The 26,839-nt window shown below is 31.2% G+C and overlaps 1 protein-coding gene across 2 annotated transcripts in view; it reads right to left on the reverse strand.

Annotated features, from left to right (window-relative positions):
- prkag2a (protein kinase, AMP-activated, gamma 2 non-catalytic subunit a) overlaps positions 1-26,839 on the reverse strand; it is a 234,895-nt gene that overhangs the window by 194,452 nt on the left and 13,604 nt on the right. For both annotated transcript variants that reach the window (XR_012341926.1, XM_073830426.1), the window contains exons 3-6: positions 22,920-22,971; positions 14,491-14,600; positions 7,589-7,670; positions 1,361-1,419 (exon numbers count right to left, since the gene is read on the reverse strand). Coding sequence is in view for 1 of the 2 variants with exons in the window: in XM_073830426.1 (XP_073686527.1) it covers positions 1,361-1,419; positions 7,589-7,670; positions 14,491-14,600; positions 22,920-22,971 (303 nt within the window). In the remaining variant the exon portion in view is untranslated. The remainder of the gene's footprint in view (positions 1-1,360; positions 1,420-7,588; positions 7,671-14,490; positions 14,601-22,919; positions 22,972-26,839) is intronic.

Genomic DNA, 26,839 nt, shown 5'->3' on the forward strand with positions numbered 1-26,839 from the left:
AAATAAAAGCTCAATATATATTTAAAAATGTAATAAATGAAATAAAATAATTTCTTAAAACAACGGTGCATTAAAAAAGATTTAGTTTTGGGCCTAAAAGTTCAGAATTTTGGCTGGAGACTAAATAAAGGCCATATATAAAGTTATGTCATATTAAAAAAAAAGATGAAATAAAGAATTAAGAAAATATAAATAAATAATAAAATACTATGACATTTATTAACACAATGGAGTCTGACATTTGGAATATGTTTTGGGCATAAGAGTTTATTATTTCTGGTAAAAAAAAAAAAAAAAAAAAAACATAAAATGTCCATATAAGTTTTTTAGAAAAATTATAAAATTAAATAATAAAAAAAATAAAATAAAATAAAGGTGCATAAAATCAAGATGTTTTAGGCCTAAAAGTGCAGGATTTTGGCTGAAAACAAGAATTAACATAAGAAATATTTAAAGTTATGTCATTAAAAAAAATAATAAAATAAAAAGAATCAATAGTTCATTATTTCTGCTAAAAACTAGGAAAAAAATAATGAAAGGGCCATATATTTATAAAAAAAAAAAAAAAAAAATTAAATTAAATAATTTAACACAATGGTGCAAGAAATCAAGATGCTTTTGGCCTAAAAGTCGATTAATAATTTAGCAATAGCATTTCGTTGCGAGTACTAGAGAAATAACATAAGAAAGGCCATATATCAATTTATGTCATATTAAAAAAAAAATACAATACAAGAGAATAAATACATAATAATAAAAAATTTAAATAAAATAATATAATGGGCATTCACTATTTCCACTGAAAACTAGAAAAAATTATAAATAAAAATAGAAAATAAAGAAATAAAGAAATAAAAAAATAAATGAAATAATAAAAAAGTAATAAATAGCTCAGTAAAAAAAAAAAAAAAAAAATACCATGGCATTTATAAACACAATGAAGTCTGAAATTGAGAATATGTTTTGGACATAAGAGTTTATTATTTCTGCTGAAAACCAGAAAAAAAACATAAAAGGGCCATATATATTATATATATGGGCCATTATAATATATATACACACAATAAAATATTAAAATTAAATATTAAAATAAAATAAAATAAATTCTTAATATAGAAGTGCATTAAAACAAAAATATGTTTCGGGCCTAAAAGTTAACTATTTCAGCTGACAACTAGGAAAAAATTACATAAATGCCATTAATAAACTTTAGTTATACAGTTATATAAACAATAAAAAAAAAAGATTTGCCAAACAAATAAATACAGTTTCGGAAATTAAGAGTATGTTTCTGGCCTAAGAATTCAGTATTTCTTCTAATAACTAGAATAAAAATAACAAGACAGAGTGCATTACATACCATGGGTGATTTGTAGTATCTGTGAAGTATGTTGATGAAGTCTGTGATGGTTAGCATGCCTGCAGAGAAACAAGAAAGACATATTAACTCTCAACTCGAACTTCATTTGGACCACCCGTAAACCTGAAAAAAGATTTGGGGGTCTCCGATAACAGTTTCCCCTCTCCGAGTACAGTAAAGCTCTTTTAGTAGGGAGTTTTTTTTTTTACAGGGTTGTGGCGTTTTGCCAGCCATGAGCTAATACAGATCACAAAAGATCTCAGTATATATATAATCTTAACAGACTTCATCCACACCGAAGAACATGATACTGTAGGAGACAGTAGGTCAACATCCCTGCTGTGTCCTAAAGGAGTGATGAGTGTTATCTGAGAGGGCAGTATTTACAACATTACATAAACGCTGGCAGCAGTCACTGTGTCTAAATCAGTGGCAGAGGAAAGCAGAGAGAGTTTCTGAGACGCTCACACTGCCACGGCGTAATCACTCTCTTGATTAAAAGGTGATGAAGGGTGCAGGCGTATTTATATCTGTTCCTGCCAAGCCGGGCCGCACTGTGGCCTCAGGTTTAATCAGCAAGAGGAGAAATGAGAAACTGTGGTGCTTCAGGACATGTTTCTTTTATTATAAACATTTATGATGAATTTATATTAATAATATAGTTTTAGATTTATTTTTCATTATTTTACTTTATTATTGTTTTAATATATAATAATATACTTGAATTTTATGTTAATTTATATTCATAATATATGTAGGTATACATTTTTATATTATATATTAGTTATTATGTTATGTATTATTATTATTATTATTACTATTATTATTATTCCATTACATAATATAATAATAATAATAATAATGTATTGCTGAGTTAATATTGTTATCACTTTATTAGTTTTCTTTTATATTAAGATTTATTATGAATTTATATTTATTATTATTTTTTTTACTTTATTTATTATTATTTTAATACATACTAATATAATAACATTTTATGGCAATTTATAGTTATAATATAGATATAGATGTTTATGTTATTTTTATATGTATATAATAATAATAATAATAATAATAAATTGCTTTGTTAATATTATCACTTTATTATTTATTTTATTATGAACATTTATTATAAATTTATATTCATAATTTAGTTATATATTTATTTTTGCATTATTTAACTTATGTACTATTATTTTAATATATAATAACAATAATATTTAATTTTATGTCAGCTTATATTCACAATATAGGTATAGATTTGGTATTTTATGTATGTATTATTATTATTATTAAAACATTACATAATAATAATATTAATAATAAAGTACTTGGTTTAATTTATAAACAATAAAAAATAGTTTTCTCTACAATATAGTGTATAAAATATTAGTTATGGTTTCTGCATATATTATATTCTTATAGTTTTATGCAGTTCGTAATACATTTTACAAAACTCATAAACGGAAGCAGTGTTAAATTACTTAAATATATTTAAGTAAATGTTTATTTAGCTTATTTAATAATATTATTACAATTTAAAAAAAAATAAAAAAAATATATATATATATATATATATATATATATATATATATATATATACATATATATTATTAATCATATTTTTAAATTATATATAATATAATTTATAGTAATAAAATAATAAATATTCTTATTTAAATAATAAAATGCTATTTTATTTATTTAACTATATATTAAATATTCTTTTATTTATTTTAATTTAAAAATGTGATTTAATTAACAGGGGGGAAAATCTGTTTCTTTAAGTAATTTGTTGTATGCAGTAATTATGACTAAGTGAGTGACAAATGCTTTGCAAATCAGTTGGACTAAATCCATAAAATGAATGATAAATCCATTCATCTTCCAAAAAAAAGTGTTTATGCAGTCAAGTGATTCAGTGAATCAAAATAATCATCTGACATTACAAGTCTCAAAAAGGAAGTGCACAGACCTCAACTGAGTGTGTAGATTCACAGAACAGCATCATATTCCCCTGATCAGATTGCAAATGATTCATCTTTTTATAAGCAGCTGTTGGATGCATTGTGGTGATTGAGTTAAGCTGACAGAGACTCCTAATGGAGCTCTCAAAGGTTTCAAAACCCTGCTAATTAATATCAGCACCCACACCTCCACCTGCTCTCCTTCCCTCCAGCTCTTTAACATTAATAACTCCTACTAACAACATTTTTAGTGAACTCTCTCTTTAAAAAAGTGCTGTATTTGGGCCTGAGTGTACAGTAAGGTAAGTGACTCAGCACTTCAGACACACTCAAACCTCCCTTTATCAATGCTGAGAGGCTTACGGTAGACCAGCACAGATCAGCAGCCTGTGGAGAACAAGCAAATCTACCGAAACAACCACAGCTGGCCACATAAAGCAGGAAATATGAGGCTTTATGAGGCTGAGATTAAATTTATAAATGCATCATATTGATCAGATATGAGACGGCGTCTTTACAGGGGCTTGTTAAAGACTGTAGTATGGTGTTTTGGTGAGCTGTGTTATGATTGTATTATCTCTCTAGAGAGGACAAATACTGTCCCTGGATACCTCAGAGGACGTCTATTTACAGTTAGATATTTGATATTCAGTGGATCCGTCTCTGAGTCACTCTCTAAGGACGCACTCATGAGTTTCCTCTCTCCGGTGACTCATTGGGGCTCTGCGGTTGGCGTTGGGAGGGTATCCCAGCTTGCCTCCTTCATAATGAAAGGACGAGTTTTATAAGGTGAAGGCACTTAATCGGAGTTATAAATACTTTTTTAGATCAGGACTAAATGGTTTTACCATCCTCGCTGATGCAATCAGCATATTAGAATGATTTCGGAAGCATCATGTGACACTGAAGACGAGTAATGATGCTGAAAATGCAGCATTGCATCACAGGAATAGATTACATTTTAAAATATAAGAAAATAGAAATCAGTTATTTTAAATTGTAATAATGTTTCACAATATTACGGTTTCACTGTATTTTGATCAAATAAATGCAACTCTAATGCGCATACATTTAAGGGTGTGCCGTTTCTGCCACATTATTTTTAGAAAGTTCTGATTGTTTTGAAGTATTTAACTTTATTTATTATTTAAATATGTAATAACAATAATAATAATAATAATAATAATATATTATATTGGAGTATATTATTATCCCATTACATAATACTAATATTTTGGTGAGTTAATATTATTATCACTATTATACTATTATTATTATTTATGTTATTATGAACATTTATTAATTGAAATTTATATATTTATATATATATATATATATATATATATATATATATATAATTTATTCATTATTTTACTTAATGTTTTTCATATATAATAATACATTTTTAGATATTACATTAATATATTATTATTATGAATTATGTTAATAATATACTTATATTTTTATATTCTTTATATATAAGTCACTATTTTATGTATTATTATTATTATTTTTATTATCATCATTATTCCATAACATAATAATAAAAATATTCTATTACATAATAATAATAATATTTTGATTACTTATTATCACTATTATTTGTTTATTTTATTCTGAACATTATGAATTTATATTAATAAATTCTTATGATTTTTTTTCATTGTTTTACTTTATTATTATTTTAATATATAACAATACAATTTAATATTTAAATTCATTATATATATATATATTATACATTTGTATATATTTTCATATTAGTTATTATTTTATGTACTATTAATATTTTTTTGCATCATAATACTAATACTAATAAGATTTTGCTTAGTTAATATTATCATTATTATTTTTTATTTTGTAATGAAAATGTATTATGAAGTATATTATTTTATATTATAATATTGGCTAGTTATGTATTTATTTTTTCATTATTTTACTTTTATTATTATTTCAATATATAATGATAATATAATTGAATTTGATATCAATTAATAATATTCATAATACAGATATAGATTTTATATTATTTATATAGTAGTTAGTATTATGTATTAATATTATTATTCCATTACATAATAATAATACTAAGTTCGGTTAATATTATTGTTATCACTTAGAATACACTATCACATTAGAATGATTTCGGAAGGATCATGTGACACTGAAGACGTAAGTAATGAGGCTGAAAATTCAGCTTTGCATCACAGGAATAAATTGCGTTTTAAAATATATGAAAACAGAAATCAGTTATTTTAAAACGTAAAAATATTTTACAATATTCCTGTTTTTACTGTATTTTTATCATGTCATTCCAAACCCGTAAGACCTGCGTTCATCTTCAGAACACAAATTAAGATATTTTTGATGAAATCCAAGAGCTGACACGTTCAAGGTCCAGAAAAGGAAAAAAATTGTTGAATAACATTGTTTGCACAAAAAGCCGTCTATGCAGGGTCAGAAAGCTCTTGGATTTCATCAGAAATATCTCTAATTTGTGTTCTGAAAGATGGTCTTATGGTTTTGGAACGACATGAGGGTGAGTAACTAATGACTAGGGTTGGGCGATGTCGACCAATTTGGCATCGTACGATGTCTAATGTGAAACATCGCGATGGACGATGGCATCGTCTGCGGGGGGCGGGGGTGAGGGATGGTTGTTGTTAAATAATTTATTCATAACGAATTAATTAATTGTAGCCTACCGTGTCCACCAGTGCTTAATTTGAGCCTGATCCTGTTCTGGAAAATGTCCGATTTTGGATTTTTGCGTTCCGGTATTTGTTTTTAAAGATCCGGCATTAACAAGTGCATTAGATCGTGACAGTGCGTGCGTGCAGACGAGACAAGAGCAAGCGCGGGTTTATTTAGATGCATTTGTGTTGGTCCTTAACATATTTTCTACCAGTCAGCTTTTTTAAGTTCAATAACGCTCTCATTGATTGCTTACTGCTTAACCCGCTCTCTCCAAACGCATTTACTGAGCAGCAGAATGTTTAGAGAGAAAGGGTAATATCAGAAATAATACCAAATCAAGCGAAATATTATGTATTAACATTATAAACACTATAAACATAGCTATAAGTTAGTTACCCTGATGCCTGACCCAAAACGAATGATTTAAATGTAGAGGTATTTAGAAATGAAACAAAATATATAAAGTTAAGAAACTAAAACAAAGCGAAACTAAAAATAGCGCGTTGGGCTCACGCACCTCTGTTTTTCGGCACAAATTCAAGTGTTTCCATATTCCCAATGTATTTGAATGATAAAGTGTTATTTATAATGTATACTAGGCTTTGTATTGTACATTCGTATTTCGATGGAAAAAATATATTCTCTTGTTTTTGTTCCAAGCTCTGTTCATTATGGTAAACCCATGAAAAGGGCATATTTGGTGTAGTTTATTTAATCTTATTTAATTCAAATTATTTTGATTTTTTTTCTGCTGTTTTTGTATGCCTCATTTATTAATGTAAACGAACTTTCATAATTTGTTAGGAGTTCACTGTAATTTGTATTGTGATCACTAACAGCTTCCTTGTTATTATTTCCTCATAATAATAATAATAAAATAAGTAAAGATGCAGAAATTGAAAGCATGCATTTCATTTGGCTTTAAAGTGATTAAGTGTGTGTTTTTCGTGAGCGGGTTGCTGCTGCGGCGGGGGCGGGGCGGGGCGCTGCGGAGGCGGGGCGGAGGATCGCGATGCCGGCTCAGCATCGTGATGTCTATTGGCCATCGGCGATGGACGATGGCATCGTCTATCGACCCAACCCTACTAATGACAGAATTTTCATTTTTGGGTGAACTATCCTATTAACATACAGATTTTCGTTATTCCACTTGTTGTAGAGCCTGAGGCGAATGCTGCGACTCTGGTCAGCACACGCTTCTATTTTGAGCGGGTTTTGTCATGGTAACAGATAAGCCACTGTATCAGAGGACTGCTGAGAGCTGTAGAGGGTGACAGGAAGGATCATCTCAAGTCTGAATCTCTTCTACGGCACAGAGATCTGGACGTTTATGTTACACTCCCTTAGAGAGTCTGCCAAAGAGCAGCTCCACTTACAAGCCTCGGTTTAAGAAGCCGCAGATAAGGAAAACGCTCTTGGAAACTGATAAGACGACGGTAACCAAAGGGTACAGAGAATTTCGATACCTATAGCAAAGATCAGGTGCCTGTTCTTGCAAAAAAGGGTCCTTGTCATTCATTTCAAACAGTGCTGGTTTTTGTATTTATTATGGTAACAGACTCACCCACAAAACTCTGTTTCTTGGTCTCCCACAAAGGAGCGGCTCGGACACCATTGGCCACCAAGGCAAAAAAGGCCTTTTTTACCTAAAAGCAGAGAAAAGAACAAAAAGATTTGTTATGTCACATTTCACACCGATTTTGTTTCACATCAACAGTGACAGGAAGAGGGTGCTGTTTAATCCAAGAAACCTAGCATTAATTAAAACAAACACCTTTACTGCCAAAAGGTGTGTCCAAATATACAGTATGCACACAAGTATACAGCATAATTACAACTTTGAAGACCATCCACAGATGTTCATTGGTATACATGTTCATTCCTGTCTAAGCGATCAGCCACAAGCAAAATACCTTTACCAAAGGAATCCATGAGAAATTTTATATGGGGAAAATCACCGGATATTGTTTTGTGTACAAAGCAATACAAATTATTATAAATGTTCAAGTGACTAATAAACATGTTGCATTATTTCTTTTCGACATAATATGCGTTGTGTACCTTTAAATAAGTGTTATATAACTTTTTTTAAAATAAAATACATACAAATGCACTTAACAATACTAGTAATAATACTAACAACAATAATAATACTTTTAATACTACTGCTAATTGTTAATAATGCATTTACTAATTAATAATGACAATATCAACAATACTTCTAATAGCAATAATATCAGTAATATTAATAGTATTACTACTGATTATTGTTATATTAAAATGCCCATAATGCAAATAATAGTAAAAAGATCTACAATGCAGTAAACATTATACTTAATAATACAAAAACAAAACAACAATATCCCAATACTAGTACTACTACTAATAATTATTATTAATTGTTATATTAAAATACCTATACATTTACAATGCATTGAACAGTATTACTACTTATGATGATTAATGGCTATATTGTTTTTTTTTAAATAATAATTATTATTTATCCAAATAATGCATTAAATACACTATACTGTAAAAAGTTTTCACCAGTTTCAACTTAAAAACTTTAAACGTTAAAAAGTTTAGCAGCTGCCTTAAGCTTTTAAGTTAAATCAACTTAAGTCATTTAAACTCAAGTTATTTCAACTCATTTTTATTGTAACAAGCTAACATGGCTTGTATTTTTAAGCTGATTTAACTTAAAAACTTAAGGCAGCTGCTGAGGTTTTTAAGCTGAATCTGCTAAAAACTTTTTAAATGTTTTTTTAAAGAAGTCTCTTCTGCTCACCAATCCTGCATTTATTTGACAGCAAAAACAGTACAATTTTGAAATATTTTTACCATTTAAATAAATAACTTAAATAAATGAAATGTATTCCTGTGATTTCAAAGCTGAGATTTTCCCTCAGAAATCTAATATTTTAATTTGCTCACAAAAAAAGCTTGTTACAAAAGCTTTTTATTTCAGATAAATGCTGATCTTTGGATCTTTCTATACATCAAATAATCCTGAAAAGTACTCAACTGTTTTAAATATTGCTAATAATAATAATAATAATAATAAAATGTTTCTTGAACAGCAAATCAGCACATGAAAATGATTTCTGAAGGGTCATGTGACACTGAAGACTTGAGTAATGATGCTGATATAACTCCGCTTTGATCACAGGAATAAATTACATTTTAAAATATTATCAAATCAAATAATATTTATCAAATAAAAAGCAGTTCTTTTAAGCAGCTTTTGCTGTACTTTGGATCAAATAAATGCCGGCTTAGTGAGCAGAAGAGAGGTTTTTTTTTTAAACATTAAAAATCTCACTGTTTAAAAACTTTTGACTGGTAGTGTGTTACTTGAAAAATACCTGTAAAAACAAACACATTGCTCAAATTAATTACCTCTATGGAAAGCAAATAAATTCTGAAGACGTTTTAGAAAAAAAATACATATATACTAGTCATGACACGCAAAAGAGGGCCATACTGCAGGAATGCAGGAATTCTTCCCTTATCTTTAAGCAGAAATATCTCCTCGCAATATATCTTCTATGCTAACTCGCTCAACGCATGCACATAACCTGAGGTGGGCGACCAGGCCTGTATGGACCTGTAGAGCGAGTATTTCATTCCAAGCCTTTAACAAAACGATGTTCTGCACTTTGGCTGGCACGTCATTAATTACAACATGCATAAATCCAAATCCAACAAACAGAAACCATATATTAATCCTGTGGAATTCTTAAAGGAATAGTTCACCCAAAAATGGAAATTTGATGTAATGGTAGTCAATGGGATCCACAACTTTGAGAGTCAAAAAAACATACACAGACAAAACCAAATTAAACCCTGCGGCTTGTGACAATACATTGAGGTCTTTACACACAAAACAATCGGTTTGTGCAAGAAAATGAACAGTATTTATTAGGGATGGGACAATACACCTACCTACCGATTCAGTACTATAATGATGGGTGCAGATACGATATGTATGATTTTTTTTACAAGTATTGCCATTCGATATTGCTATTAGGGCTGGGAAGATACGCTAGTCTGCCGATTCAAATGTTCAACAAAATGAGTAGAAAAAATACTTCTGAAATAAAATAAAGAGCTATGTTACTACGTTTTAGTCGTGTTTTTCCGACAAAACAAATTTAACTTTGTTTAGCGCAAAATATTTTTTGGTCATCCCATTAAAAATAAAGAGCTTTTAAGTGCTGGAAATAGTGATGTTAAATGTTGGAAAGTCATTAAAAATGCTTGAATTTTACAAGTGCTTGAAATACTCTCTTAAAGGGGTAATCGGATGCTCATTTTCCACAAGTTCATATGATTCTTTAGGGTCGTAATGAAAAGTCTCTAATATACTTTGGTTAACAATTCTCAACAGTAATGTAAAAAAACACCCATTTACCAGCTCATTTTAAGACATGGCCCCTTTAAATGTCACCGAGCTCTGCTCGCCCCGCCCCTCTCTGGGATTATGTTTACTTTAGCCACATTTAGCCACGTTTAGCTGCATTTAGCTGCGTTTATCGGCGAAACTTACCAACAAGCACATTATTAAGAAAGGCCATTTGGAAAGATGCATAAAAAACCCTTATACTCACTTCTGCTGTGGGTGAAGCTCCATCAGGAACAATTTGCACAAAGATAGATGCATATGTAGATCGGGATTGGAGCTTTCCATTTAAAAAAACGAAAGTAACGTTAAACATCTGCGTCCTCAGCGGCTCAGATGTCAGTAGTAAATGAATACTGCTATGTTCATTATTATATCCAACAACAGAACACCTCAATCGCTCAATTAGAGTCTTCCTCTGCACCTGAGTCACACAATGGCGATCGTATTCGGACTGTTTCAGCTCGGTGAGGGCGGGGCTAAGGTAAGACGCTAATGTCAATCAAATGTTTTTCGTCACAACGACAAGAAGCTGAGAATGGCCTGATTTTAAAAAGGGGATATTACTTTTAAAGATAAAAAATATATATTTTTATCATTGTAGGGTGGTTGTGTACACAAACTACCAACACACATTAATGTGTAAAAGTTAGTTTTGCACCCGATGACCCCTTTAAAGGTTGTACAAACCCTGAAATTAATGTGTTATTATTTCTACCACAACACCATGGTTATAGTTAGCATTAAAAGTGCAACACATTTATACATTTCCCCCTTCTGTTGAAAAAAAAAAAAAGCAGTAACCTCTTATATATAATATAAATCGATTCTGAGGTAAATTAATCGATTTTTAAATAGTTTCAAAAAGAATCGCAATAAGTAAGTGAATCGATTTTTTCTCCCACCCCCAACTTTTGATCCTGATCGCCTGAAGTTATGGTTGCTTGCTATTCGTCACGCGCCGGATGTTGTGAACACACTTAGGACAGTTGGATATTGCAGTGGATCAGAGGTAAAAATTATATAAATACTGTTCAGTTTTGTGTGTTAAAACCTCCATGTATCATCACGAACCGCAGGGTTTAATTTGGTTTAGTCTGTGTATGTTTTTTTGACTCTCAAATCCGTGGGTCCCCTTGACTGCCATTAAATGCCTAAGAGACTGCAACAGTTTGAGTTAAAAATCTTTGTTTGTGTCCTGCTGAAGAAACAAAGTCACCTTCATCTTGGATGCCCTGGGGGTAAGCAGATAAACATCAAATTTTCATTTTTGGGTAAACTATCCCTTTAAAATGTTGTAATTATTAGTACTAGCTAAAGTGTTGAAATAAATTCCACCAAGGAGGATTAATGTGGGCCGATCCTTTCAAACACTGTCAATACTGCCATGGAGCCAAACAAAGCATTAATCATGGCGTCTCACTGGCGCTCTTAAATAAATGATGTGAGCCTCTTTTCTTGGGTGATGTTCCAGCCCAATCTGAGATTATTAAACATTAATCGAGTCATAGCAAGGAACATAATGTGACGTCCCCAAGGCTGGCCTTTCTGATCTATGGAAGCTGTTGTGAACTGGGCGGTGGGGCTGACGGCTAGTATATCACTGCTGTGAGTCAGTGATCAGGAACACAGGCTCGGTTCTTCTGTCCAAAACAATCCTGCTGCTGCCGGCAGCGAGACGACCATTCATCTAGGATTTATCAAATATTTACACGTATCGACAGTAGAGCAGCGACCCTGTGAGTCCCTGAGCCTCTGTTGAACTTTACAAGCAGACCGTACTGACACTGATGGAGGGGTTTATGACAGCAAGTGCAATACCGGATTGGACTGGACACATATGTGCTGATCACACGGTATGTGATATGTGTAAAGCGCTGGGAGAACGAAAACGTCAATATGTGGTTTAACAAACCACTGGGAAAAGAAACAACACAGATGAAGATGGAAAGAGACAGTGAGAGACAAATAGGAGTTGTGAAGCAAGGTTTGAGATATGAAACCCCCTCCTTTCTGAAAGCTGCAGTGTTTTGATTGAGAGATCATGTGACCAACTGGAGATAACAGTGAATGGATGATTTTAAAAACATTCATGCACTAACAGATAAAACAGAGATGGATGCTATGGAAGCCCATTTCCACCACTGAATAAAGTAATTCCGACTTTATATCTCACAATTCTGACTTCTATTTTTCAGAATTGCGATATAAATTTGAAATTGCGAGAAAAAAACTCAGAATTGTGAAGTTTAAACTTGCAATTCTGAGAAATAAAGTCAAAATTGCAAGATATGTGACCCTGGACCACAAAACCAGTCTTAAGTCGCTGGGGTATGTTTGTAGCAATAGCCAAAAATACATTGTATGGGTCAAAATTATTGATTTTTCTTTTATGCCAAAAATCATTAGGAAATTAAGTAAAGATCATGTTCCATGAAGATTTTTTTGTAAAATTCCTACTGTAAACCTATCAAAATGTAATTTTTGATTAGTAATATGCATTGTTAAGAACTTAATGTGGACAACTTTAAAGGTGATTTTCTCAGTATTTTGATTTATTTGCACCCTTTAGATTCCAGATTTTCAAATAGATGTATCTCGGCCAAATATTGTCCTATCCTAACAAACCATACATCAATAGAAAGCTTATTTACTGATCGTTCATATGATATATACATCTCAGTTTTTGTAAAATTTAACCTTATGACTTTTTGGTTTTGTGGTCCAGGGTCACTTATAAACTTTTATTTCTGACTTAGTATTTTCTTCACCTAATAGTTTATATTTTGCAATTCTGCCTTCATAACACAAAATTCTGAGTTATGAAGTGAGAATTGAGAGAAATTTGTGCAATTATGAGAAAATATTTCTTCTTTTTCCGCTCTGAATTTGACTTTATAATCTGCAATTGCAAGTTTATATTTCACAATTCTGAGAAAAAAAAAAGTCAGAATTGCAAGATATACACCTGCAATTGCAAGAAAAAATTCAAAATTGTGAGTTTAGATCACAAAAAGTTGTACTTTTTTTGTTTTATTCAGTGGCGGAAATAGGCTTTCATAGAAATAACCAAATTAAATATTAGCAAGGATGCACAAAATTTACTGTAACGTAAAATATATTGGTTATCTGTGAATATTAGAGATTTTTAAATCTATAAAAAAATGTACATTTTATTTAAAATAAAAAAATATTTTAAATATATTTTATTTAAAATATACATTTTGAATATTTAGTGTATATGCTCATTTCTCTTACTTTAATATTTATGGTAAACTTTGGTGTCAACATTCAAACATTCACTTTAATTTTTTAATACAATTATTACAAAAAATCTTTAGCAAATTTCAAAATGAATATCTATTTGTCAAACTGTAACAATTTCCCTTCAGAAATTGAAATTAATGCTATGGTCTTTTTTTCCCCCCTATTTTTTACAGTAATTAAAGGCTATTATGCAAAAACGGAAATATCTGAAATTATATTAAAATCGGAATATCTGTTAAACAAAAATTAATAATAATAATAATAATAATAAATACTGGCCAAACCAATTATCTCTTTGAAAAGCAAATAAGCAAATTCTGAAATTATTTTAATGAAATACATAAAACGCAAAAAGAGGATTCAGGAATTCCTTCCTTATTTTTAAGCGTAAATAACTTATTTATTCTATTATTTAAAACATAATCTTTCCAAAATTTCAAAATGAATCTCCATTTTTAATATTGTACATTGTAACATTATGTCTAAAATCATTTGTACAGAAATGTATTACACTGGTGTATGGACAATTTTCAATCAGAAATTGCTAGTAAATTTCACAAATAATTACAAAGAAATGGCAAGTAACACATTAAATTAAATATCAAAATTTTTAAGTAGGAAAATTTAAAAAAAATACACTAATAAACCTGTCTAATCTACAACTTTGAAAAATATTTTTTACAGCGCACATAATGGCGGTCTAGTGGTTGATAAACAAAACTGCATTTTGTTTATACGAGTGAGTTATTTGTAAGTCATGGTAAACATAGACATAAACACATCGACAGAGCTCTTACCTGCAGCGTTGTGTCAAAGACCACGAGCTTGGAGCTGGTAGGGACGATGTCATAGCACTTATGTGACTTCATAAACCGCATGTAAATGTCGCTCTCAGATTGTTCAACAACTGTAAACGACAGCAATAAACAAAAACACAGTCAGTTTGAAAGCAAAGTGAGATGTAAGTACATGTCAATAAGTTGTTAAGTACTAGCACACTGCTAGAAGGCAGAGGAACTGACGCATTCATAATGAAAGTGTGTTTCATTATTTAAATGAATTAATAAACATTAAGCTGAACAAGCTTCGGAATACCAATATTCCCTACTCAGTGAGCAAAGAGAACAGGCTGAAAATAACTGCTGTGATGAAATACATGAATTTCCATACACAATTTTTTTAAAAAGGCATTCAAGCTAGAATACGTTACACGAGTAGACGAAGGGCCACAATAAGACAAAATATTATCAAATATAATGGTAGCTATATCATTCAATGTGTAAAGACCCAAAAAATGTTTAAAAAATGTAAAAAGTTTTTAAAAATCTGGGCTGAATTAGAGTCAAACATTTTAGTTTTGGAAGAAATAGGAAAAGTTTAAACAGCATTTCAGTAAGTTGGCTCTCTCAGGCCAACTTTAATAATAATAATAATAATAATAATAATAAAACATCATAATAATGGATTATTCTTATTAATATGATAATAAATGTATACTCTGTAAAGAAAATATTATTTTATATTAAATATATCAATTTATATTTATTAATAATAATGACAATAATAATTTATTATTAATACATTGCTTAGTAATAAAATATTAATATTATTATTATTATTAATATTAATACATTATTATGATACTTAATATATTTATAGTTGGTAAAGAAAATAATAAGTGTCATAAAAATAACATGAACATTCATAATAATAATAATAACAGTAGTAGTAACAATAAAAATAATAATAATGAACAGAGTAATAAGAAACAATTTATGATTATTATTGTCATTATTGTTATTATTAATAATATGATTATATGGTACTTAATACATTTATATTAGGTAAAAAAATACTAAGCGCCATATAAAGACAACATAAACTTTATTATTGTTATTATTATTAATAATAATAATTATAATAACAGTAATAATAATAATGAACTAAGTATTAAGTAATAAATTATTAATTATTGTCATTATTATTAGTAGTAACATGATTATATGATACTTAATACATTTATAAGTTCCATGTAAAGATAACATGAACATGAACATTAATAATAATAATAATAAAAAGAATAATAAAGTAATAAGTAATTAATAAATTAATAATAATATATGACACTTAATATGATACTTAATACATTTATATTAGTAAAGAAAATACTAAGTGCCAAATAAAGATAATAATATTAATAATAATAGTAAATTATTATTATTGATATTATTATTATTATTATTATTATTAATAATATGAGTTTATGATACTTTATACATTTGTAAAGAAAATACCAAGTGTCATAAAAATAACATTAATAATAATAATAATAATAATAAACAATTATTGTTATTATTTACATTATTAATATTAACAATATGATTATATGATATTTATTACATTTATAAAGAAAATACCAAGTGTAGTAAAACTAACATTAATAATAACAATAAATGATTATTGTTATTGGCATCATTATTATTAAAAATATGATTATATGATACTTAATACATTTATAAAGAAAATACTTAGTGTAATATAAAGATAACATTTAAAAATAAATACATTGATAATAATAATAAATAAATAATAATAATAATAATAATAATAATAATAATAAAAAAATAAATTATTATTACTAGTATTATTCTTATTTAAACTAATAAAAATAATAATAATAATAATAATAATAATAATAAAGGGATTTTACATTATGTACTGAAGCAAAGGTAAATTATTTAAATATTGTCTAGAAAATCTCTAACACCACCAAAAAACAAACAAACAAAAAAACACTGTAGTAGATCTGGCGGCATGACACAAATGGGTGACATGAACCCACTGAACTGTGGACTCTGATGTCTCTTTTGTTGTTCCTTTTAGCAGCATCCTGTCTAATGTCGCCAGTTGCCATGGTAATTCTTACAGTAGTATTCTTAGACACTGAACTGTTTCTTCAGAAGCCGTCTAGACTAAATACACCACTCAAATCTTTCGTCGCAAGCCTGTAGGTGCAGTACTGAAGACTCGGGCGCATCTGCCCCCACAGTCTGGACACCAAGCCTGACTGTTTTCAATCAAAAGGCCCAGTGGAGAAAGCAGCTCTTACTGACAGCTTTGTGTTCATAAACACCTGATTGACAGCTTCTACTCACAATCTGTTTTAAAGCACTGCTTTGAGAAATTCAACATCTGACTCACAACCCTGTTCAACCACAGTGTATTTTCAGTGATTGACCTTAACATTTCTTTGACTATGCTAGGCCACAAAAAGCAGTCATTCAGTGTGATGAGGTTAATGAAAGCCTGGTGTTCAAAGTATTTCTCACCATCTCTTCAGCTCAGCAGACTTTAACACGACTGGCTATTGTCAAAGAATACAGTCCTGCAGTAGGTCCAGTATTAGCTCATGGAAACGATTAAAATAGGACAGTCCAGCTGCTGCTGCTGCTCGAGGAAACTTTACTGAGGGGATTCAAAAAATAAGCGCAGAAACGCTTGCAGCTGAGATAATGTGAGAAGTTAACATACTATTAATATGCTAAAACAATGTAAAGTAGATGCAAAACAGCTCTGAGAGAGAAAACACTGTGGCGCTTTAAATAAACTCAATAGTCTTCTGAACATCCAGAACTGTTTGACATAGCAACAGGCTCAACCAATGACATGAGTTTGGAGGCGGGATTATATATAGAGTGCAACAGTCTCCGCCCATTTTAAAACAGCCTTTTTTCCCACATAGATTTATAAAAGGTTTTTGTTAAAGAGGTCTAAGCCATCAACTAAAACAACTAGACAGAGTCATATGATTTCTGCAATATATGCAAAATGCAGATGAAATCACGGAATCCAGCCATAAAAATGAAATTTACAGTATAACGCGGAATGTCATGGAATTTGCCAAATGAATAAAACATAAGTAGGTCAGTCCTCTTAAATCAAAACACGATATGGACTAGTGTATGTGAATATGAAGCTGAAAAAATACTATTTAATTATGAATCCTGCATGTTCTGCGTGTCTCTGTGTGAATGAATGGCGCGGTTTCGTTTACTACACACATACTGAAGCATGCGTGACACTTGTGGTGTTTTCATTTCATGAGAATTTTACCATTTCTTTAAAGAAAAACTTTTGTCATATCAAATGCAAACAGAAACTTACTCACATCAACCTGTCAAAATAAAGGTTTGGTTTAACTTAAAGAAATTGTGACAGAAATATATTAATGTATTAGTAACTATAGTACTAATACTAATGATAAAATTATTATTAAAACATTTTTTTAATAAGGAATATTTACCAGAATGATTATTTACCAGAACATATTTACCAGAAAATGTGTAAATACACAACACAGTATAATAATTAGAATTATAATAATAAATAAATAAATCATTTTTTTCTAACATCAATTATTTAGAGATGGTTTTGATTAATAACATTTAATGAAACCATTAAAATGGAATCCAGAAAATTAATGGAAAACACAAAATTTGTATTTCATAGGGCCTTAAAATTTACTTTTGTTAAACTTTTAATAAATCTCTGGAAAACTGTGTAAGATTCATGATTTCAAAATATTTAGATATGGTTTTTGATTTTTGAATTCCACCATTAAAACAGAGTCTAGAAAAATTACAACGGAAAAAATGCAAACCAGAAAAAATTTAAATCGAAATACTGGAAATTGTAAAAAAATAAGGTGAAATTTGTGAAAAAATAAAACGGATTTCATAGGGCCCTAGTTCAACCAACTACTAGTTAATTAATTAGACATGCTTTTGATTAATATATATATATTAAAAAAAACATTAAAATGGAATCTAGAAAATGAATGGAAAACATAGGATTTGGTAAAAAATAAAACAGAATTTGGAAAATAAATAAATAAATAAATAAAGCGTATTTCATAGGGCTGTAAAATTTTAATGAATGAATATTTTTTCTAGGAGTCTAGGAAAATTAAAATGGAAAAAAAACAATACAGAAAAAATAAAATAAAATAAAAGGAATTTGGAAAAAAATAAAACGGATTTCATAGGGCCCTACAACGCTTCTGAATAATACAATTTAATGAAACCATTAAAATGGAATCCAGAAAATAAACAGAATTAGCTAAAAAATAAAACAGAATTTGAGAGAAAAAAAAAGCATATTTCATAGGGCCTTAAAAATGTATTTTTTGTTAAACTTTCAATAAATTGATGTAAAACTGTATGTTTTATGATTTCAAGGAATTAGACATGTCTTTTGATTAATATTTTTTAATTCAATAATTAAAACAGAGTTCAGAAAAATCAAAACGAAAAAAAAATATTTGGGAGAAACAAAAATTCACAATGCTTTATGGGATTAAAGAGTTATTTTTGCATAATTTGCTTGTTTCAATTCTCTGATTGGTGGACAGTTTTTGTAGAATCGTGGGTAATGTAGTTTTTTTTTTTTTTTTTTTTTACCAGCAATTGCATTGGTAAACATGACTATTTAAAAAATTAAGTAAAAATAAAGTGCGCTGTTGGCTTTAACAGAAACATACAATATTGATTAACAACATCGTAGCTCCCAGTAAATCTGTCTTTAAACGATTACATGTAAAAATCTTTAAAACACATTAAAAATCAGTTTCTTAATGAACAAAATAAACTGGATTTTTACTTCCAAAACCCTACTGTTGCACTGACCAATAGCAAACGTATTTGTATTTTTCTTCATACTTCATTACAAGAACAACAATACATGAATTCTAGTGCAGGATTTGTGCTAATCATAATTTATATAAAAAATAATAATATTATCCGCATATAAGCCCAAACAAATGACAAAAGAAAGCTATTTAGAAAGCCTGGATGTTTGGATCTATCACAACCAGAGGCATGACATTTTGGCCGAAGTCCACCGTGGCTATTCAAAGAACTGAATTACTGCAGAATGAATCTTTTGTTTGTTGAAAACACACTGGTTTTCACATGCTATTGGATCGACAAGCCAGGCCGCGCTGGAACGCTTCACGACCGCATACTTCAAACCAATGCCTTCAGACGTCATTTAATGACGGCGCTTCAAAAAACTAGCACATGCTATTAATACTTCAGAAAGCAAACTGCTCTGCTCTTCACATGACATTAGATTGGCTGCAAGTTCTAAGATATTATTCATTATTACTTTAGCCTGCATTTTTCACTGAATCTCAGTGAATAATACCTTAAAATAGTCTTTTTATATTACTGAGACTAAAATTAATTAGAAATGTTCAGGCTCTTTCAACCAGCCACTGTCTGCATAACCAAAAACACCAGCCTGGGGTTTTACAGTCAGAGATAGATATCTATGAAAGGTGAAAGTGTGACAGAGGTTTTTGAGGACTTCACAATCACCGGTGATGCTTTGGGGAAAACCCTCAACCTCAAGCATGAGAGTGCATTTCTGCAGTCTGCACAACCTGCTCTCTGTTTCCCCTAAAAGGTACAACAGTTGAAAGAACAGGAGCAAAAGCCTTTATAAATAATGGCAAGATCAGTGTGGTATGCTCGCCTCATATTGCTGGGAAAACCTTGCCTGAGGCGAAAGCACTTCAGAGGAAAATGTCTGCTCTGAAAACTGTTTCAGGGCTGCTTCATACTCTGTCGCACAGCATTGCTTGTTAACTCTAGTTATAATTACGGGGCTGATTGCTTATATTAACTCAAGCGGCAACCTCCCGCTCTCTCTATTGAAACCAACATGGAAGTGTCTTAAACTGCAATTCATCGACTGGCCACTAGAGCCTGGCTGCAGAAGGGAGTCACTCCCATTGACTCCCCATGTTAAAATGCCCAACTTTACAGGTTGGTTCGAAAAGTGGTTTTAGCTAATTTTGCCCTTCATGTCAACTGTGAGGGAGGTGAATTTTTTTATAACTCATCCGTTTAAGTTATATTAAGCCTTAAAGTTCTGCATAATTAAGGGCGTAGCCACTTGAGTGACGGGGGATTGCCGCTGCTGTCACCACTGGCGCGCTAAGTAGGCGTGGTTACAGCACCCAGCTCCACCCACGTCCCGCCTCTTTGCCCATTTTCAATTATCCGGGAGTGACGCGCGATGACGCGATTCCAAGGATGACGTCACGGACACTACGTCTGTATTTTTTACAGTCTATGTGTTAACTGCAGCTATATGCAATCAGGTATCACATTAATAAACAATATTCCACTTTAAATGACGCCAAAATATACTTTTACATTGTTACAGAAGATCTACTTTAAATAAATGTTGTTGTTTTTTTACTTTCAATTCAGTTTGAGCAAATATATTAAGCAGCACAACTGTTTTCGATATCGATAATAGTAAGAAATGTTTCTTTAGCACGAATTTGGCATATTAAAATGATTTCTGAAGGATCATGTGACTCTGAAGACTGGAGTGATAATGTTGAAAATTCAGCTTTTGCATTATAAAAATCAAATAAATTTTACAACATACTACAATAGAAAACAGCAATATTAAATTGTAATAATATATCAAAATATTACTTTTCTACTATCTTTCTTATTAAATAAATGCAACCTTAGTGAGCTTAAGAGACTTCTTTCCAGAAAAAAAAAATTAGGGCAAAGTATATTAAATCATAAAAAAAATGTAAAAATAAAAAATACACTATAATATAAGCAAATTATTTTTTAAAAATTGTTAAAATAATATTAACAATTATTAAAAATTCATTTGTAATATAAAACATAAAATGTGTATGATATATATGTTAAGCATTTTTTTTTTATTTGTGTATATTGAAAAATTGCTAATTATTTAACAAAATGTTAAAATATTAAACATATTATTTTAATATATATAAAACTAATATATATATATATATATATATATATATATATATATATATATATATACACACACACACACACATACACACATATACAAAGTTTGTTAGTTGTTTAGAATGAGTGTATATTGAAAATTATTTGTAAAAAAAGTAAAAAAAATAATTACAAATATAATTGAAAAAAATAATAATAATAATAATATATATATATATATATATATATATATACATAAAACTACAGTGTGTGTGTGTGTGTATAGTTTGTTAGTTGTTCAGAATTAAAAAAACTAATGTAAAATATAATTAAAATATAATCAAACATATATATATATATATATATATATATATAATATTATTTATTATAATCATTATTTTTTATTTAATATTATATATATATATATATATATATATATATATATATATATAATATTAAATAAAAAATAATGATTATAATAAATTATATATATATATATATATATTACAGAATATATAGAGAACATATACAGTAGTCAACATTTGAAGCGGATCAAAAAAGTTGATCAAAGTTGTCTAAGACAAGAACGGTTATTGTTTTCGTTTTAGGACAACTTTGATGAAAGGTTTTGATCCACTTCAATTGTTACCAGTTGTTTAGAATTTTTAAAATAAGTGTATATTGAAAAATTGCAAATTATTAAAAAAAAAGTTAAAATATTAATAAAATCTAACTAACGTCAAAATTATTTTAACATATATAAAACTACGGAATATATAGCATGATAGTCGTTATATGGATTGATAGTCGTTTAAAATTAAGCATGCTTGGTAATAAATTAAATATATAAAAAATTAAGTGGCTGGAGCAGTGGCTGGTGAGGGGAAAAATAAGGTTGTGCATAATTAAACTCTGACTGAGTTCCTCCACTTCCTCAAACATTCTCGTCGTTTAAATGATCGATATCTGATCAATATCAATAACTGCAAATGGAATAAACATAACTGGGCATTACCCTCACCCCTGAGGGACTCCTTGACGTGGGTGAGACACTCTCCAGCCAATAGCATCATCTGACGCATGTACACCCAACAGGTTACAAATGACGAATGGGGATCCCGATACATTACTGGGATCTCCAGTGATTCCTACCAAACGTCTCAATGTTCAACCGACACCCTGTATAAAAACGCCACACCACTGTGCCCTAAAATGACCGACCATCTGACAAGAGGAAAATCCGCATCGCATTGTACCCTGGTTAGATTATGAATGAGATTAAAATAGACTATCCCTGGAAGTGTGAGGACTGAGTAAATCAGCAACGAACATCACAATGTCAAGACGGCGAAGCTGCTGAGGCAGCCGGTTCAGAAAACGAAGGCAGGTCGTTACAATCACGACGCGGGAAATATATATTTCCCAAAGAGGCTTACCTTCATCCTCGAGATCGAGTTTCTCCAGCATGTCTTCAGATAAACCGTGGACCTGGGGACAGAGTGACAGTGTCAAGCACAGACGAGGCGATCTCAGGTCCACACACACACATACACACACTGGCTGGCAGACAGACGGTGAGGAGACCGGTGAGATCGGAAGTTGCCTGTCAGAGTTTAATAAAGATACAGTAAACAACAACCGGCGGCAGCGCAGAGCGAACTGGTTCGGAGCAGAAAACAAACAAACAGACTTAAGTGCTCATGATTTCGGGTCCATCGGTCCTTGTAGGGACAGTCAGCGTTTGCAGGCGTGCTCCGGTTGTGTACCCGTGCATCCTATGTGAAGTCAGTCATGGGAGACCCTCCCCCTCCGGCTTCTTGCAAATGGACTGTTCCAGTTTGCTGCAGTCGCAAGCCGCCAACGGTCTGACAGGGGAGTGTTTTAAATCAACTATTCCGCTTACTCATTTCTTATTATGAGCAATAGACAATGTGAGAATATAAAAGCGAGCGGAGACAGCCTGTCCAAAGTGGCTGGTGGTGGGTGGGGATTTTGATTCATCCAGGTGAATCGAATCTTTTGAATCTGTTCTTCAACAAAAGATTAATTCAGTGACTTTTTCCGCAGGTTAAAGGTGCGGTCATATTAGTTAATGTACGGCAAAAATTTGCAAACAAAAAAGGTCCATTGTCTGTTGTCAGTGGCGTAGTTATTTATAATCATTTATAAAAAGTGGTTTATTAGCCGCTATAAACGTTTTTTCCTGAACGCGCCTGATTCTTAACCTGAAGAATGCTTTGCAATTCTGGTCTCCAGTGTTTCTAGTCAAAATAGCGTTTATTCCTAGCTGTTAATCTAATGTTAAAGGAGTAGTTCACTTTCAGAACAAAAATTTACAGATAATGTACTCACCCCCTTGTCATCCAAGATGTTCATGTCTTTCTTTCTTCAGTCGTGAAGAAATGGTGTTTTTTTATGGAAAACGTTTCAGGATTTCTCTCCATATAATGGACTTCTATGGTGCCCCCGAGTTTGAACTTCCAAAATGCAGTTTAAATGCAGCTTCAAACGGCTCTAAATGATCCCAGCCGAGGAAGAAGGGTCTTATCTAGCGAAACGATCGGTTATTTTCTAAAAACATTTAAAACTTATATACTTTTTACTCTAAAAAGCTTGTCTTGCCGAGCCTTTTTTTTTTTTTTTTAAATAACACATCGTTTTGCCATCGTTTAGAGCCCTTTGAAGCTGCATTTTGGAAGTTCAGACTTGGGGGCACCATAGAAGTCCATTATATAGAGACAAATCCTGAAATGTTTTACTCAAAAAAGCATTATTTCCTTACGACTGAGGAAAGAAAGACATGAACATCTTGGATGACAAGAGGGTGAGTACATTACGTGTAAATTTTTGTTCTGAAAGTGAACTACTCCTTTAAACCTATTCAAATGTTTTTAAAAAGCAAATGGCTCTATAGACGTTTTTCCTGAACACGGAAGTAAGTCCGACTCTTAACTGAAAGAATGCTTTGCATTTCCGGTCTGCATTGTTTCTAGTCAAATTAGGGTTTATTCCGAGCTAATAAACTAATGTTAAACCTATTAAAATGTTTTTAAAAAGCACATGGCTCCATAGCGCCATCACTTGGCAATGTCACAATGACCTTCATTTGTCAGTGCCTCACTTTAATGAGTGTCTAGATGACACGAAGCAGCGGACGTTAGCTACATTAAAAACAGATGGACGCTATTTGAATGGGTTCCTATGGAAACCGGAACAGAAAAGCATTCAATCTGACGTTAGAATTCGTAATGGCGGCGCTCATCGTTTACTCAGGAAAAAGGTCTATAGCGCCATCACTTTGCAATGTTGCAATGACTGTCATTTGTCAGTGCCTTACTCCTTACAGTTTAATGAGTGTGTAAATGACACAAAGCTGCCAAACAGATGGATGCTATTTGAATGGGTTCCCATGGAGACCGGAACAAAAGAGCATCCAATCTGATGTTAATTCGTAATGGCGGCATTCATCATTTACTCAGGAAAAGGTCTATAGAGTGTTTTCACAAGTCATCAATCGACCATATTGGCGGCACTGAATGTAAACAATGCCACTGAACCGAATGAAACGCATATTTTGCTGATTATTGCTGCTGAAAATAGTCAACTATTGTCATATAATTCAGGCTTTACTAATCTGTCAGACCAGGAAAAACATTTGGAGTACTATAGAATACAACAATTTATATCAAATCAAGGAGAAGAGTACAAAAAACTGAGGAACAAATAGCGTTTGTGGTTGGCCAAACTGAACCAGGATTTCCAGGGTGAGAATCTTGACTTGATTTGTGTTTGTTCTTATCATTTCCAGCCAGATAGGTGAAATATTAGGCTATATCTTAATTAATACTGCTTGTGCATATCTTTACCACCAATTAACTTTAGTTTGTCAAACTATTGCACCCTTCCTGCTAACTAAGTCCTTCTCTATATGATTGTTTAGACAGAATAAATTAGCAGACCACTTATTCAGTAGTATGTGTATCGATATGTCATTAATTGGCCATAAAAAGCTATAACTCTAAAAAGCTAATTGTTTGATATAGTAAGTCAGTCACACACTTGTAATCATCGAACAGATAATATGAGAAGAGTGACTCACTAAAGGTTCATTTACCAACACTGATTCATTCATAAAAGTCTTGTAAAGACTTCACATTACACAATAGACAAAAGATTCAAGGACTCAGCATCAATTAATGTCAAAACACAATGTGTTTCCTTACTACCAAGAAAGGTTTTTTTATCATATTAGGGAATCCCCTTTCTAATTACACCTAATTATTTTCCATGACTCATTTACATAGACAAAATGTGTGATGTGTTTGTACATGAAATGCTAACCTCAAATTGTTCATGTTCTTAATATTGAGTGTTATTAGTGACATTAGATTGAAGTTTTTTCTCTCTTAGATTGTGCTTATGGTATTTTTATGGTACAACTTCTTACTCTTTCATTTCTAAAAGGCATTTGCACATCTATGCATCCAAATTTAATTCAGCTCTGTGCAAATAAAGCCTGCTGTTTGTGTCGTGCCCATCTGGCCGTGATGCTTTTTCTTAACCTCCTGTGTCTTTTTCCATCTCTCTCCTCCTAATGGCCCTCCTTAGACCTAGACAGATAGCTATGGAATCATTTTACCATGCATATATAGCTGTATAAATCCACTAAACCTAGTGCCATCCGGCTCCACAGATATTTCACACAACTCTTTTTGGCCTTTCCCAGAGCAACATCTGGCATGGAGGGGTGATTAAAATGAACTGTGCCCAAATTCCTGCCTGATGAATCAGTGGGTGTGGTTGTCTGAACAAACTTGAGCCCTTGTGAGAAAAACCCCATGAATATATACCAGAAGTAAACAAACACAAAAGGGGCGGCCACGAGAAAAATGTTAGTTCACAAACCTGGGGAATTACAAGTAGTGGAAAAAAAGTAGTAACTCAAAGTGTCAGACCTTGACAGAAAGTGACGGGCATTAAGTTCATTTAACAGCAGCAGTGAACAGTGAAGGTGTCTGAGCAGCAGTGATTCTGTTCATCCGTATTGACCCATTTGAGACCCACACTCAGCACATGTCGGTGGATCAATGGTACATAAAAGGAGAATCGCTGAGAGTGGATTTTCAAGGGTTGCTAAAGATAGAGACATTATTGCACTTCAATGAGAAAATTTTATAGGGGTGAATTCGCATAAGTGTTGGGGCACTTTTATATTTTTATCTGTACCAAAACAGTACATTTTAGAATCGTTAATTAAATCTGAAACATGAGCATGTTTGCACAAAGGCATTACATAAGTATGAGACCCAAAGTGTGAGAGAGGAAGTAAAGAAAATGCACATAAAGACAAGTTGAT

Source organism: Garra rufa, chromosome 24 (assembly GCF_049309525.1).
Source record: "Garra rufa chromosome 24, GarRuf1.0, whole genome shotgun sequence".
NCBI lineage: Eukaryota > Metazoa > Chordata > Actinopteri > Cypriniformes > Cyprinidae > Garra > Garra rufa.